This window comes from Scomber scombrus, chromosome 3 (genome assembly GCF_963691925.1).
Source record: "Scomber scombrus chromosome 3, fScoSco1.1, whole genome shotgun sequence".
In the NCBI taxonomy this organism is placed as follows: domain Eukaryota; kingdom Metazoa; phylum Chordata; class Actinopteri; order Scombriformes; family Scombridae; genus Scomber; species Scomber scombrus.
Window position 1 is genome coordinate 17,922,245 of NC_084972.1, and position 16,905 is coordinate 17,939,149.

The 16,905-nt window shown below is 39.0% G+C and overlaps 3 protein-coding genes across 4 annotated transcripts; 1 reads left to right on the forward strand and 2 right to left on the reverse strand.

Moving 5' to 3' along the window:
- Nucleotides 1–1,443: 1,443 nt before the first annotated feature.
- LOC134005908 (twinfilin-2-like) lies at nucleotides 1,444–6,397 on the reverse strand. Of its 2 annotated transcripts, none has more exons than XM_062444950.1 (9): nucleotides 6,373–6,397; nucleotides 5,532–5,609; nucleotides 5,254–5,432; nucleotides 4,460–4,555; nucleotides 4,262–4,366; nucleotides 3,761–3,886; nucleotides 3,418–3,568; nucleotides 1,776–1,897; nucleotides 1,444–1,611 (listed from the first exon to the last, which is right to left on the reverse strand). In XM_062444950.1, the coding sequence occupies exons 1-9, from the start codon at nucleotides 6,395–6,397 to the stop codon at nucleotides 1,444–1,446; spliced, it is 1,050 nt and encodes a 349-aa protein (XP_062300934.1). The 2 variants fall into 2 exon arrangements, with proteins under 2 accessions (XP_062300934.1, XP_062300925.1); XM_062444941.1 differs by having other exon boundaries at nucleotides 3,761–3,893; nucleotides 4,254–4,366.
- Nucleotides 6,398–7,917: 1,520 nt separating this feature from the next.
- LOC134005898 (WD repeat-containing protein 82-like) lies at nucleotides 7,918–11,947 on the reverse strand. Its single transcript, XM_062444929.1, has 9 exons — nucleotides 11,580–11,947; nucleotides 11,256–11,356; nucleotides 10,619–10,685; nucleotides 9,565–9,664; nucleotides 9,010–9,126; nucleotides 8,730–8,885; nucleotides 8,558–8,627; nucleotides 8,331–8,473; nucleotides 7,918–8,234 (listed from the first exon to the last, which is right to left on the reverse strand). Exons 1-9 carry the CDS (start codon nucleotides 11,738–11,740, stop codon nucleotides 8,202–8,204), a joined length of 948 nt encoding a protein of 315 aa, XP_062300913.1. The 5' UTR covers nucleotides 11,741–11,947; the 3' UTR covers nucleotides 7,918–8,201.
- Nucleotides 11,948–13,060: 1,113 nt separating this feature from the next.
- rpusd4 (RNA pseudouridine synthase D4) lies at nucleotides 13,061–16,329 on the forward strand. The gene is made up of 6 exons (XM_062415736.1): nucleotides 13,061–13,497; nucleotides 14,179–14,386; nucleotides 14,521–14,614; nucleotides 14,997–15,147; nucleotides 15,237–15,334; nucleotides 16,112–16,329. The coding sequence occupies exons 1-6, from the start codon at nucleotides 13,077–13,079 to the stop codon at nucleotides 16,313–16,315; spliced, it is 1,176 nt and encodes a 391-aa protein (XP_062271720.1). The 5' UTR covers nucleotides 13,061–13,076; the 3' UTR covers nucleotides 16,316–16,329.
- Nucleotides 16,330–16,905: the final 576 nt, after the last annotated feature.

The window sequence follows — 16,905 nt, forward strand, 5'->3', positions numbered from 1 at the left end:
GTGGTACAAATGGTTAATTTGTTTTCCTGATAATCATCTAATCTGTATCACATCGGAAGTCTGCAAGTTGTCAGAAGTCAAGGTTCATCACCGCCCACCCACAGTTCCCATGTGCAAAGATAATGACCTTTTGAAAGCTGCTATTCAGCTCTGAACTGAGTTTCTGAGAAAAAAATGTCCAAATCAACCATCTTTCCCGTGAGATATGAAGGCAGCATAACGAGAAGCTGAAGGATTCTCAGTACCGACGCTTCCTGGAAAACACACAACAAATTGACCTCTACTACTGAGCCGTGATCCCTGCGGCAGGCCAGCATGACTATAGGATGTCACACTCTCTCTCTCTCTCTCTCTCTCTCTCTCTCTCTCTCTCTCTCTCTCTCTCTCTCTCTCTCTCTCTCTCTCACACACACACACACACACACACACACACACACACACACACACACACACACACACACACACACACACACACACACACACACACAAACACACACACACACGAGAAAATAAAGAAAATATTTTATTGTAGGACCGTGTAAAACAACAGCCTTCAGCTGAATGTAGTCAAACCTTGATCAGGTGACTGGAGTCAACTGTATGATGTAGATGAATTTACACGTGGTAAAGAGTGAACCTTGTGCACAGAATTGGCCTATTCCTAGGCAATATAAAGGATAATCCACCTTAAAATAGAAAATTCATAGACATTTTCCAGTGATTGTTAATAGATCAATCAATATTAGTGAATCTAAAACAGTGGAGCAACTAATTCTCAGTGGAAAGCAGAGGCAGGAGAAGGCAACATAGATGGGTAACAGTGCCTTCAACTTGGGCAATAATTGGCAAATGTAAATGAATCAAGAAAATAACAATTTTAACCTTTTAACATCCAGATTTCACATTTAATTTCTCTTTGACTAGCTTTAAGGTTGTTAATAAAATCTTGTTCCACACTGTGTGACAGTGTCACACACATTTATCATCAGCCAGTTCAAACTATTTATTGAAGCTAAATGAAGTTTACACTGAGACTTCATGGCTGCATTATCACATCAAATATAAAAATTGTCTTGTACCACATTTTACAACTTAACCCATTTCCCTAAAATCCAGCCTGACATATTTGGTGTTTTTAGAGACGTTTGGATCTCAAATAGATTCACTGCAGATTTTTTCCCCTGTCACCAGCCTGTCACCCTGGTTAGACTCAAAACATCAATATATTTTTCATTGTTGACTTTTATGAACATTTTCTTCCACAACAGGAAAATATATATGACTTATGCTTTATAGTGGATTTATTTATTGTTTCCCTTTTTGTTTCAGTGTGAAATGTATTTTGTCAAGTAGCCTAAAAATAAAGAAGGAATGGCTAGAAGCTAAACAGTCAAATAACAAGTCAATTCATAGATAATTTGTGGGTTTGCTTGTATACAATGTCTAATTTTCTTCCCCGTTCTCCCCAGCACCCTTGATGAGGCGTTTGTTGCCCCTCTTCCCTCCTGGTCCGCGGGGCTTGGCAAAGACCTGCTTTAAGGTGTGCTCCATTGGGTGGACCTCCTCATACAAGAAGTCTTCTGTCAGGCCGTCACCACTATCTATCTCCATCTACACCCACACAGGAAATACATATACAAATGAAATTCTGTACAGATTAATCACTTCTCTTTTCAACATCACAATTCATAATCATCGTACTGTAATTTTCAAGCTTGTAGATAAATTGGGGTGATCTTGGTGACATCATCATTATATTTGTGCGTGATTTCTACCTTTTTGGTGACCTCCAGCTGGTAGTCTCTCTCCACCTCCTCCAGTAGCCTGTTCTTACAGCTGGAATACAACATCCGCTCCTTGATACTACAGGTGTAACCCGGCATCGAATATATGAAAACTGTAAAAGACATGACGTCATCACTTCACCTGCTGATATTTTCTGCATTGCTCGAAAAAATGTAACTACTGCTTAACTATGGCACTTCATTATTTGTGCTGTTAAATCTCTTTATGCAGCAACATAGAAACCTCATTCAAATGGCCTGCCCTCTCTACACTTTACATTATACTCGGGGTAGACAGACTCCTGAAACATAAAGCACAGGTACTATCACTTGGCTTTAATCAAATGCTAGTAAGAGTACTGAGAAATGTTTAGTTAACTACATTTATTCATTAGTTAAATTCATTCACAGCCAATGATTATAGTTTCTGAAAAGCACAATTTTGTCACACTACATCACACATTATATTATCACCTTACAAACTTGCTATGGTGAATGTCTCAATATAAAATTTCCTATTTACACACTCAGCTGACACATGATCACCATCCTGTTAGCTCCCGTTAAGTCTCCATCAGCTCCTAAGGGAAATATCTAGTTCATCAGCTGCTAAATGCTTTTTGCTGCTATGTTCAGCAGCTAGAGACAGCTTGGGCTATTTGCCATTTAGCACTGAGCTGGTAGTGTGCAATAGATTTATAAAACCTTTTGTTGTTAAAAAACAAAAAAAATCCCAGCTGCTCCTGCTGGTAATGAGGTTGCTGAGAATGATGAGAGTGAAACAAAAAAAAAGAGCTGTAGGACATTAAAACATCTCATCCAGGTTACAGGAATTGTAGAGTCTAGAAAAAATGCTCCGTGGGTTCGTCACTAATGGGTAATTATTTCTCATTAAACATAGACATTTCATCTGTTGTTGAAATAAAATAGTAATTGGGTCACTTAATATAGAGGTGAGCTTGTAACAAATATACTGAATCTTTTTTTGGGAAATATAGATATTTTAAAGATGGTCCTGAAATGCAAAACACAACAACAAAACTATACACCACTATACTTTCATGACCAGTTAATGCATCGGTTGGAGATTCCTTCCGTACAGCATCACTAATCGAACTGAACTGACGCAGGTTTGGTCCATGTTATGTTTATGTTTTCTGTTTTGTTCATTTTGTTTGTGAAATATATATATATATTAGTTAATGCATCGGTTGGAGATTCCTTCCGTACAGCATCACTAATCGAACTGAACTGACGCAGGTTTGGTCCATGTTATGTTTATGTTTTCTGTTTTGTTCATTTTGTTTGTGAAATATATATATATATTTATATCATTTCTAATTTATTGTTTTATTTTCACTGTGCTTGGTAGTTTTTATGCAAGGATACCAAATGGAGTTCAGAAAAGGAGCAGGGAACCTATTTCATATTCTAAAATTGTTAAAAATGGTTTGATTAAAAACAAATTAAGCAGACAATTCCTTTATAATTTATGTGACTCTCACGCCAGTTTCTTTAGAATAACAAAATTATACAGCAGGTTATTTTTAGTGGAGACCTCGGAGTTACTCCTATCCCCACATTAGTCCATCACTGCTCTCACACGGCACCTACAGTGAGCCTCTGTACTGACCGAGCGCTTCCTGCAGCTGGCCCTGGTGGGAATGTTTGAAGATGAAGAAGTGGTATCTGGGTGAGTCTGTGGGAATCCTGTAGGGAAGCTCATGGGTTTCTGTAGGTTTGGTGTGAACCAGCTCAATGGTCTCTTTCTCTACATCCAGCCTCTGCGACACATAACCACACACAAACAGGCTTTGTTCAAGTGTCAAGTCACGCACAGCCAATTTTACTGCTATTCCCTGACAAACATCGAAGCACAGTTTGTTTTGAATATAGATCCTTACAGCTGGCTGTGTCTTTATAAGAAGTTTGTTACATTTTACACACTGTGTAATTAACCTTAAAGGTTTTCTCACCAGCTGTATGTAGTTTATACGTTTGTGCTTGAGTTGCTGCAGAGCTCGTTTGGCCTCTTCTTGTATAGGGAATGCAAGACCCTGAAGAGTCTGTGCCCTTTTGTCTAAGCCAAACTCAATTGTAACCTGCAGAGTTAAAAGAAAAATCATAGAAAACTTTGTGCTGATATGTCCCAACACATACAATAAAATGACTACACGAGCAGTGAAAGCTGGTCACTGAAACAGATGTCCATGCATAGATTGTGACATACCCTCGCTCGTGCTGTTGGAGTCCCAATTCGTCTACGTTCATCCTGTGGACATAAGAGACAGTTTGTAAATCTGACTCTTCCTCACACAAACAGACACACTTTCAAAACGATTATCAAGAAGAAAATCAACGTACCCATACAACTTTATCCTGCAGGAACAAAGTAGAAGTATATAGGATAAGTGTGGAGTATATAGTAAGAAAGGTGTTTAGTTCATATCATGTTCAGACAGCCTGTATTGTTTTACCTCTGAGACTTTAATTCTTTGTAGTTCTTGCTCCGCTGCTGTGAGTGGAGCCGGAGAGGAGCAGGAGGACATGTGTCTCAGGTATCCCTGGAAGCACAGGTCGTCCTGCAAACACAGATACGACCAACAGGACAGTGCTTAAATCACAGTAGATGAAGATTCACTGATCAGACATCATGCAGGAGAGATTTTACAGACCTCCACCGTGCCAAATAGTTCATCTTTGATGTGACCTCCTCCAAACTCTTTCTTCAGCGTGGCACGAGTCGCTGCGTACACCATCTTCTGCCTCACCTGCAGGATGCCAAAACACACATGAGAGGATGTAATGAGTTTTAACCTTTGTTAGTATGGATTGTATTTACTTTAAATAGTGTTCATTTTTATTTTGTGATAAATTAGTTTGGTAGCTTAGTTGAGTATAGATTAGTAGTTTAAATGATTGACTGATGACTTTTCTATTGTTGCTTGGTTTGAGGTTAGCTTTATTTAGTTTCTGGTCTAGTTTCAGCATTTGTAATATATAAATGTGGACAGATGTAACTACAAGACAGACATGATGGATGTCTCAGATCATGCTTAACTGTGGTGATTAATGTCCTCTTTATGTTGTGTTTGTGTTTTGTCCTCTACTGCAGATTTCCCCTCAAGGGACAATAGAGATCTAAACTATAAACTATAAATCCTAAAGCCTTCATAAAATGTAAATATTTTTTCAATTCATGTTTATTAATAATATCTACAATCTCCCAAAGTTCAAACCTGTGTTTACATTTTTTCCTGATTATAAAAAAATATAAACCAGATTAATTTAGTGCAGTTGAAGATTTTTTCTGAGGGTCCTGCTAACACTTTTTATTCTTGTTTATAACTATGTGGTTTGTAGTTTTAATCTTATTTTTAGTTTACAGTAACTCTGTCTGCTTTGAGTGACTGAAGTTAAGACTGTGGCTGTTCAGGTAGATAATAAGAATCAGCATCTGCAGACATACTGGTGACTGGTCAGGTGACCAGGCAATGAAGATCCACTCATATCCCTGTGCATTCTGGGAGTCCAGGCGGTAGAGGATGTAGCACGGCTCCTGAGGTGTGAGCAGAGGAAGCAGGAACTGGTCATAGTCCCTGTCCCAGCTCTGTGCTGGCTCCCTGTATGAATCTAGCACCAGCTCCTCTGCAGACAAACACGTGTATCAGCATCTCAATATTTACAACAAGTCAGCCGAAAGCTTCTTTTTGAAGTGTCTGAATATAAGAAACCTCTTGTGTTTACCATTTATGATGACAATCTTCATTATTCGGATGGCACCTCCCCTTGCTCGGGCCAGAAACTCTTTGAGCTCAGATGTTGCTGAAGTAACCAGATATAAGGCAGACAAGTCAAAACTGAGGATGGGGGGTTGAAAGCAAGTGAGACAGAGTTGGGTAAGTAAGAACCTGAGACTCCACTTCAGGGAGAAAATTTGATCCAATGCCAGATAGTCACACTAACACCTAAAGTCACTCAGACAGGGGACATATGTACCAAATAATCACTGAGAAGTACAACTTTAAGGGAAAAACAACCTCATCGATCCCAGATTTTCCAACTCATGAGTTTGGTACTGGAAACTAGATTGAGGTTTTTAATGCTCTCCCTCCTTCTCTCTCACCATGGTTACCAAACACAGCGGTTTCATAAATAATGTAAGATCAGGTGAGAAAGGTGAGAGAGGTATGCTTCCGCCAATCCGTCCCCCTACTCTCCAATTACCAAATGCCATAACACACATGCTGTATATATATGTAACTATTTAAACTAACCATAAATGTCTGCAGGTGCTAAATATCATCATCGCTGGACCTTTTTGATTTGAATCAGTCTAACAATTTTACAGATGTGTTGCTCTTATAGTCTGTAATCATTGACATCCACAGCAAGTAGAAAGACAGTGAAGTCAAGATGATCTTTTTAAGGATAATATAAAGCATCAGTGAATATCATCCAGGAGATTGTGACGATATGTTATTTACAGTGGCACAGCTTAAAATGTATAATGGAATAAATAAGAAATAAGTACTTTGGAAACAACTAATACCAACTTCCAGAGCATCCTCTTCAAAAATGTGCTTACCGTTAATTCCAGTTTGGTGTGACATCTTTTGGCAGTCAGTTTTTAGCTCTTCACACTCCTCTCATGGAAGAAGGTCCAGGTCCAGATCTCTGTGTCCTCGCTCTTCTTGCTCAGCAGGTAGGCTGCCTCTCCACTGATGGCAGACAGATGGACCCACGCGCACCAGTGTGACATGAACGCCTCGAGGGTGACTTGGGAGATTCACTTGAAATACAATCTGCGGAACTGTGGCTGATGAGTAATAACGTGCCTGTCAGTGGATATGCCACCCTAACCACTGATCTAAAACTCTTCGCGTATCGATGACCACAACTTTAAAGGTCTTGGTGTGGGAGCCTCTCTTGTGTCAAATAGTGCATTGTGTTGTGTGTGAGGGGCTAACCAGGTTGTTCAGAAATCCACCTGTCATGACATCAGTGCTACAGTTTTTTCAGATGCTGTCAGCACATCACATGTTATGACATTTTATCACTCATTCACATAAAAGTGTCTGATCAGCTCAGGCAGACGCAACTGCATGATCTCAAATTCCAGCCGCCTGGTCAAAGTAATGCGACACCAGGTGAAAATCTGATGGCTACATTTCAACATTGTTCCCTGGGTGAAGAATGGGGGTGGTTTCAGGTATTTGTGATCAGTACATTTTGTGTATTTTTATCGGCAAGATTACCTTTAAAAATTAATGACTAGACAAGAAGGCTTCACAATCTTAAAATATGAGGATGTGAAGTCTCTTACAGAAACATACAACCAAAGGCAAAGAGCTCCAAACATCTAGTGTGTGCACTCAGAGAGTTGGTTTGTAAATGATCTGTATGAAGTGGTCAGGGACAAAAGTAAAAACACTAACAAAGTCAGTACACGCTGAGTGATAGTGAGAAGAGGGAAAAAGGTGTTATGTGAGTGACGAATACATCACACCATCACACCTTATTCCTCCGTCTCTCCTCCCACTCATCTTTCTTGCACACATTCAGAGGTGGGTGAGAGAAAGATAAGTGTGCACCTGTGAGGTTACCTGCGATGGGATCATCCATTATTCACTCAGTGGTGAGTACACAACCCAAGTATCCATACATTATTCAAAAGAGTCCACCCCCATCTCTTCTACTTCAGGAAGACACACATTATGTGCACAAAAAAAGGAAAAACACCTATTCATCAGTTTGATTAAAGCTGCCTGTGTTTCTCGCTCTCTTGCATGGGTTTTTCCCAGATTGATTTACTGACTGAGTGAACTAGTTTAGTGTCAATTTTCTGAGAACCATCAATCCTCTCATCCGGTAATGATCTATCCATACACAAAGTGCAACTTGTGTAATCTCTTCAATATCATTTTTTGGATTGGAGAACTTGTGAAACATTTCAGTTCATTATAAAATGTAAATGTGCCTTATTCATGTTGCTGTATATATATATATATATATATATACATATATCTATATGTAGATTTATCTCGGTGATAAAAGCAAGTATCTTAGTTTAGAAGTATGGCACAAAGGAAAAAGAGTAACTGATTTTTCATCTATAACTGTTTATTCTCAAATATTTACACAAATAACAACACTGATAATCAGTTGTATTATACATGATACATCAAGATACAGTGTAATAAGATTCGTTTAGCATAAATGTACAAAAGTTATTTTTAAAAAGACAACTCTTAAAAGGAGGTATTTGTCATGTGGCATCAACAATTTTTAAGATGAAAAAATACTGTTGGTAAAAATATAAAAACCTTTTCTTCCCCAAAAATACCTAAAGACTCTGATGCTGCCAAAAGAGGCAGTCCAACACATTAAGGTACCCCACATCACTGAACCGTCCCTCTATAAGTCATCAACACACGGGAGCCAAAATGTCTGTTAGAGAAAGAGAATAAGAAGAAGGTATTAGTGAACGCTCCGTTCATAGCAGTTTGTCCAGCTGCAAGTGCGTTGTGATGTGTTTGAGCTCACCATGTTAGTGCAGGCACTAGCAAAAGTCAGGTATCTGGGGTTAAACTGCAAGGTGTTTATGGGTCCTGAATGTTTCCCATCCAGCACAGCCACCTTCATCCCACTCTCAGTGCTCCAAACATGGACTCTCCCATCCTCTGAGCCTACACAGCGAGACACAGTTTGTCAGTCGTAAGAGAGATCTCACAGTGAGGAGACACACAAATATAAAAGGTACACAAACTTACCAATCATGACGAACTGTGAGTCGGGAGTGAAGCATGCTTCCAGAGATATACCTTTACTGTTGTTGTAGCCCTTCAAATGAGCAAAGTTAGAAAACTCTAAATGAATTGCACTGATATAAAGTTGTAAAATAATTGGGTAGGTTTGTGGCAATGGGACTTAATTATGTCTTACAGAAAAAGTGTGCAGCACAGATCCATTGAAAGCGTTAAGGACACAAATCATCCCTCCATTGGTAGAGATGAGAATCTGTTTCCCATCGTTGCTGAATTTGAGTCCAGTCCACTCACAGACCCGATTCAGCCTCATGTCAAAGGAGGCAAACGGACCCTGTGCATAGAAACAAGTCATAGATCAGATAAAATCATTAACAGTAACTTTACGATGGTCAACTAACACATTCATGCAAATGAGTACAGACACTAACAGCTAACAGGTTGAATTTGCATTTTACCTTGTCAAAAGCACGAAGGTCATACAATTTTATGGCCTGCGATTCAACTCCTGCAGCAAAAATCAGTCCATCAGGGTCAAAGGAACAAACAGGTTTCCCCAGTGGATTTGTCAGACCCTGAAACACAAACACAGAAAAAATGGGATGTTTTAACAGAAAGTTTCAATTTTGAAAATAAATTCACCTAATTTCAGCCTCCTTGATTATGACTACTGTTTGTGTAATTCTTCATTCATATTAATGTATCTTTTCGTACTCCATTGAATTTTGATAAAGTATTTTCTTCAAGTATCTTTCATTTAGTCTTTTTTACATGTTGTGTTTTAATAAAGGTGCTGTGTTTGGGTACAGTTTTTCAGATCCAGTCGCAGTGGTTGGCAAAGCAGGTCTGGGGGGGTTTGTTGACTACTAATATATAGCAGTGCCTCAATGTGCAGCAATTTGTGACGTGCTGATCTAAAGCACTAAGAGTTGTAGCTGCAGCTGTAATTATACATTAGAGTAACTGACTACAGACAGTTGTGTCATTTCCTGTTCTGTTTGCAGACGACTCACCTGACAGTTTGGAGAGCGCAGATCCCAGATCCGGATCGTCTTATCCAACGAGCCTGAGATAAACATATCATCCACTGGTGACATGGAGAGAGCAATAACCCTGAAAATAAAAATCACAGGAGAATCAAATTAACTTCAAAGATAAAACAATAATTTAGACAAGCTGATAATACAAAAAAGGACAAGCTTTGACCAAAGACTGTATGAAAATAATGGGAGTAGCCATGTGATGTCACACATTGGTTTGTTTGTGGAGTCACGTTTAGACGCCTTTGGCATTTAAATCATCACCATATTGGCAAGTGATGAGAAGTGACTGTGTTTACATGCGAGCGTGGAGCTGTGCAGGAGCCAACTACAGCACCTCACACACATCAGGTGACCACACCCTAAAGCATACCCTGCTTCACTGTATATTTTACTTTAAATGGGGAATCATTTACAAAATGAAAATGATGCTGTATTGAATAAGACTTGAAACTATTGATTGAGACCATCAACTCACTATGAAACTGTTTATTGAGGTAATAAATCAAGTGAGAAGTAGGGTCATTTTCTGATAGACTTCTACAAAAATGGACTTCTTTTTGGAGTACGTGGAGTCGCCCCCTGCTGGCCATTAGAGAGGCGTACATTTTCAGACCTGGAACTACCCGATTGGGTGTAACTATACTGATGTCTTTGGGGAACTAAGAACAGCAGCACTATCTGAGATACTAATGAGAACAAGCTGAAGACGGAACAGAACGCAGACAATGGTCCCTGTCACAGATGCAAACATGGAAAATTTCTGTATTTATGGTGTTGGGAAATACATTTTAAAAGTGCAAATTTACTTTGTGGATTTGTATTTATGCAAAAACTTGAAAACTACTTGCAAATTCGATCAGATTAGAGGCAGGTGACTAGGCTTGCTCTGCTCTCCAGGAAACATGAGTGGGAGAACAAAATTGTGTATAGTGTGTACGAAAGAGGCTCATTTGTGGCCTGGTGTTACACCACACTGTACCCTTCCTTTGGGCTCAGGGTGGTGCTTGTTGCTGCCTTTTCTCACCTTGCAGTGTGACCGGGGAAATATCTGATGTACTTGTTGTCACTCAGTGACAGGTAACGGATTGTATCTGCAAGAAACAAAACAAACATTTTATTTCTCAAAACAGATCAGATGGAATCAGATGACCACAAGTCCACACAATGCAAGAAGATATAACAATAATTTCATGTTTGTGACCATTACAGCCAAAACATGAGTAGGTTTAAGGTCCAAGTGAAGTTTACTGTTTCACTGCACTGATGTCATTTTAAACATAACGTTTATTGTTAAACTATAAAATATCACGTCTTCATTACATATCTTTGTTACAAGGGTTTGATAACCACATTTGAGAGATCATTAAAAAAAAGAAGAAGTGTTTATGTATATATCCGGTATATACAAGATTATCAGTCAGTACCTGTATCAGAATTTTATGTACTCCCTAACATCAGTATCAGCATTGGCCCCAAATATCCAATATGAGACCGCACACACATCCTCCACACTTTTTTACAACATCACACAAATTGTCCCTCTTGTCACAGACAAGATGAGCTTTCAAACCCATTTGTAGACCACATGCATGGGAATTGTCTTTCCAATCATGTTGTTTGGTGTTTGTGCCCACAGCTGGCTGTCAGTGCAGAGTCATTACCATCCAGCTTGTTGGAGCTGTAGACCACCGTCTGTGCATCTCCATGTGTGAAGCGGATCAGGTCTGCTCCATACTTTTTACTGAATAAGGTCCGTGAGGGCCTGAGAAAGGACACAACGTTTAAATCTGGCAATCATTTGATGACCTCAGAGCACAGACAGGTAACAGACAGTTTATTCTCTAAATCATAATAGTTTTGGGTATTGATTATTATTATTCAATTGATTAGTATTCCTATATAGTTTGATCATAATGCATTATACCTTAAGTTTAGATAAGAAAGATAATTACACAGTTATTACTTGTCATTACATTCACACTTACTTTCCTTCTCGGATGTCATATAACACAATGCAGTCGTCGTCGCTGCTTGATATTGCATTTTCACCATTTGGGCTGTAATCCACACAATTGACTTTCTGTGAATTTTCTCGATATGTCCTCGCAACCCTGAAACTCCGCAGCACGCTGTCTGTGATCTTCATGTCTGCAGCACAAAGCTTCCCATAAAACAATATACAGTATAAAACCAAAAGATCGCCTTCCTCATCAGCTTCTTTCTTTCTTTCTTTCTTTCTGGTTTACTGGAGCCAGAGAATCATTTATTTTCTGAACGAGAAATGTTGTTTTGAATCCTTGGGCTGGACTATAGCTCACATTTCCTCTGAAAGAAATACAAACAAATAAATGTAGCGTTATTCATAACAAGCAGCGATACAGCAGCGTGAGGAAACTGCAATATGTTTAGCTTATTTTTTGTCATATCTTCCACGCCAGCAGGGCGGGGTCTTTCATTCAAAGCGAGCTTTCAGATGCCTCAATACAGGCGGGCGGTGCCTGGAAGAGAAACGAGCATACCTGCTGTCAGGAATAAGGAAATTACGACAGAGCACAGGAAATTACTGCTGGCATCACACATTAAGAGTTTTTCTTAAAATTAAAAAAAGGAATTAATAAAGAGACTAATAAAGGAAAATCTCTTATGTCATAAAATAACAATTACATGAATAAATCATAAATAAAAAGATCTTTGGCACATTTGGATTTCATTGATTTTTATTATATTAGCTCATGAAGATGAGTGGTGTCTTTATAAATTTAACCTTATAAATAAAGAATTAATTAAGTCCATTTTTTGTCTTCTAATACGACCATAGTCTAACAACAGGACAACAGTACAACAACAGGACTTATAATTTCTCATAATTTCTCTGCCAATGTTTGAATTTTATATTTTCTTAATTTCTAATATTTTCTAGGAGCAGTGTGAAAAGAATTGCAAATGGTGAAGAAAATGACGTTTTTATAATGTTTAATACAGTTTTTAATGACTATAGTGTCCAGTAATTGTATTTATTTAAACACAGAGTGGTGCTTTAATGGAAACTATAGAAATATTCTTGTTTTTGTATTTTATCACTTGTTTTCTGTTGTGAGCAAAATAAGGCTTGTACTTTAAAACCATATGGAAAGCCTTGCATGATTGACTGACCTCCAAAGCCATAAATACAAATTTCTTCTCTTTCAAAAATTCAGTTTAGAGCAATCTTGGAGAACAAGCATATTGAATTTCTAGTTAATAACATAATAACAAAATACTACATATATTTTGCTTTGCCAAACCCTAATTCCTAAAACTAATTCCCTAATCCCCTAAATTAATTTATATTACTTTTAGATGAGTGCTATGTACATTTAACTCAATGATAATAATAATAATAATAATAATATTTGTAGGTTTTATTGTGAAAGGAACGTCCCGGAAGTCATTCAGTGGCTCACATGTGACCTCTGAAGTCAGTAATGTGAGTTTAACTGTGTATGTTTTACAGTTCAGACACGATGAACAGCTGTAGGATGATACTCTGCACCGGTGATCGGAGCTCCGGGATGAACGTCCTTCTCTCTGCGGTCCAAACACACCGCTGTGCGGGGACAGCAGCGTCCCTCAGCCAGAGCCAGACCACCGCCAACAAACACGCTTCAGGCCCGGACACAGGAGACAAACCCCGGCTAAGAGCAATAGACCTGGCGCGGAAGGTCCAGCAGGAGAAGACGAAGCCACCGGCGGCCGAGCCTCCGGTGTCCGGTCAGCAGAGGAGGGTGACGGAGCTGAAGCAGTTCAGTCAGCAGCTACAAAATGTGCATCCAAACGTGCTGGCCAAACATCTCCACAGAAGCGTGCTTTACCGGGACAAAGATGTGGTTATCATCAACAAACCCTACGGTGTTCCTGTCAGAGGTAAACCCACAAGCTGCTGCAATCATCAGTCCATCAATCCATTTATTTGATTCGTTTTAATCAACAACAATGCAAACAGCTTCGTAAATGTAACGATTTGAAGCTTTTATGAGACTTGCATGAGAGTAAACTGAATATATTTGGGTTTTTAAGTATTGATCAGACAAAACAAGACATCTGAAGATGGCACCATGAGCTCTAATCAATTCTAACTCATTTTACATTATTCATGACACGTCATTGACAATGATTAGTCGAGAAAACAATTAACAGATTAAATGATAATAAAAATAATCATTGCTTGTAGCCATAGTCTGGATGAATGGAGCAAAACATTTGAAAATTCAGCAAAGCTAACATCTGAAAGTTGGTTACTCAAATAACTGATTATTAGAAAATCAATCAACTATTTGATAATTGAATCATGTTGCTCCAGAAAATGAAAACACTTTGGTTCCAGTTTCTTACATATCATTAGTTCTTGCTACTGTATAAGCCCACACGGATATATGAGCCAATATGATAATATCGACCTTCTTGCTGTGTTGGTAGGGCTGTATTTCACTGGAGGAAACTAGGTCTTGTAGCATTGCAAAATCAGCATTGGAATCAGCTGCAATGGAAGGTGTTTTGAGTGGTGAAAGTGTTAATTATCATACTGCATTCATTATTGTGTCTCAGATGACTCTAGGGTCACATCCATCTCCTCGGTGCTTCCTGTCCTCTCCAAACTGATGGATGGCATGAAGATAAAGTCCAGCTCACAGCTGTTCCCCTGTCTGGGACTGGAAAAGGAGACAACAGGAGCTCTCCTGCTGGCGAGGAGTGAAGAAGCAGCGGAGCACATCATCAACCTCAACAGAAACAACCAAGTGCAGAGAAAGTACTGGTAAGATACAGGAAGTGGATTTAGAATATAGGTGTATTTTCTTTCTCATGACTCAGATTTCATGTTGTTGTCCCATCACATGCCAGATTCACATCTAGATGTTAGTCATTCACAAATTCGCTGTTCCTCTTCAGGGTCATCACAGTCGGCGTACCAGTGCCATCTGAAGGAGTGATCGACATTCCCATCATAGAGAAAGAGGTCACGGGCGCTCAGCCACACTACAAGGTGTCTCTTCTTCTGTGGTTCTGTCACGTAATAATTAGTTCTTTGTCATTACATCAACAGAAAGTCAATTCCAATTTGCAAATCAATTAATTGTTGTAGTCATTACTAAAATAGAAAATACTTGCTCATTTCAGCTTCAGTGATTCAAAAGGTTGCTTGCTGTGTTTCACACTATAAATGGAGAATGTTGGAGTTTTTAGTGTTGATCTCATTGATTTGGCAACCTGTGATGGCTGTTTAACATTGTTTCAAGTAAATTTCTACACTAGTCAATTAAAACAATGAGTAGTTTCAATGATAAAATATTGATAGAGCAATGATGTTATTTTGTAACTATTTTTATTAGTTTGCTTAATTTTCTTATCTTTTTTCTAAATTTCAGATGGCTTTAAGTCCCCTCTTCAAAATGAACAATGCGGGTGATGGTTTAACTAAAGTCCGAGCCCATCGGCAGGCCCAGCCTGCGATGACCAGGTACAGGGTCCTGGACAGCAGCAGTGGCTGCAGCCTTGTGGAGCTCCAGCCATTCACGGGTAAGGAGATTGTGCTTTTTGAGCACTTGTCACAGGAAAAAGCTGCTCAGTCAAGTTGTTAAATTTCTTCTGCTTTCCCGTGAATACAGGAGCTAAGCACCAGATGAGGGTCCATATGGCATTTGCTCTGGCATGCCCCATCCTCGGTGACCACAAATATTCACACTGGAGCAAACTGGCACCTCAGGTAAAATATTTACAGTGCACGACAGAGAACTAAGTGGTGCCACCTATGAATCCAGATGTATTAAATAAGTGATATATCCACTGGCATGTGGCATTAGATGGCATGTCTCTCTAGCTTAGTTACCGGTATAACAGTATAGTGTTCATCTGCTGCAGCTGCCATCAAGTAGCGCCATCTTCCAGGATCACATTATGACATAAGCTGCTAATTTTAAATAACACCCGAGTAGCCAGCAGTGGCATACACCTGAAAAATCTGTCTATGCAGGAATGATATCTGCCAATATAAAAGTGGTATATAAACTGCCTTTTGACCTCAGCATTAGACAACAAAAACGGCAAAACATGCAGACCTGGTGTTTGTGTTTATCCCTACAGTACTACAGACAACAGTCTGACGTGTTGTTTTAAACATAGGGTTTTGTACTCTGTAACTGTTTTTTAAGGTTAATTCTCATAGTCGGTGTTGGCTTCAGATTACTTGCAACTGCCTGAGACATCCAGCATCTTTTGCTTTCACCCACCCAAGGTCTCCTACCACGTAGCAAACATTTTGATGAGGTCTTGCTATACACCTTCAAGGTTGTGGCCTTTTAAAAACCAGCAAGCTGTCAATCTTAGTGATTCTCACATCTACCCAACTGGCATCCAAAACAAGTGTTTTAGTTTCACATACATGTCTATTACACATATGCAAGTAGAAGAGGACAACACATTTCTGCAGGGGAAACAGTTTTTGTTATTTCTTTATAACTAAACAGTACATTTTGATCCACAGAAATTACCGGAACGTGTGTTGGGAAAGCTTGGACTGGAACAGACCAAGATCCGATATCTTCCTCTTCATTTGCACTCTCGACAGCTGACGCTTCCAGGACTCAGTCACGCAGACATAAGTGTGTCCTGTCCGATGCCGAAATTCTTCACACAAACACTGAGCAAACTGCATTTATCTCTTCCTGATACAACAGACCAAAAATAAACGTGTCCAAAAGTAGTGTGCATCAGTTGTGGAGGATTTCAGACTGCAACGCAACAGTGTTTAACCATTTAAATTAAATGGTATGTTAAATTATAATAAGATGGGTCATTGCAAAGAATGCTGTGTGGAAAATGACCGATGTGAAATGTGTAACATGTTATTGTACAGTGCTATACAACTCATTCTTGTAATAAACAAATTAATCCAAACTATTTAAAATGCTTTGTCGATGTGTTTGATCCAAATCTGCACATTTTTCGTGGGAGGCAAAACTACAATATGAATGCTTTTTGTGTGACAAGTTCAGGGTTTAAGAGGCCCACAACATGTACTTCAAATGAGACAACACAGTGCTTAATACTTTTCATTCTTGAATTGCTTGACATGAATCCTGATACAAGGACTCTGTTAGCTGAACAAAGTTTTTTTCCACCAGTATATGCTGTTTAGTAACCTACTATACATACACACAAGAATAAGTTGGCAAAAATCCTTTATGGGGTTTTTCAATTACTGGCTTTGACCTGAGAAAAATGTTTCCAATCTCCTGAATGACTACAATATAGCACTTGACCTTGTGAATATTTGAG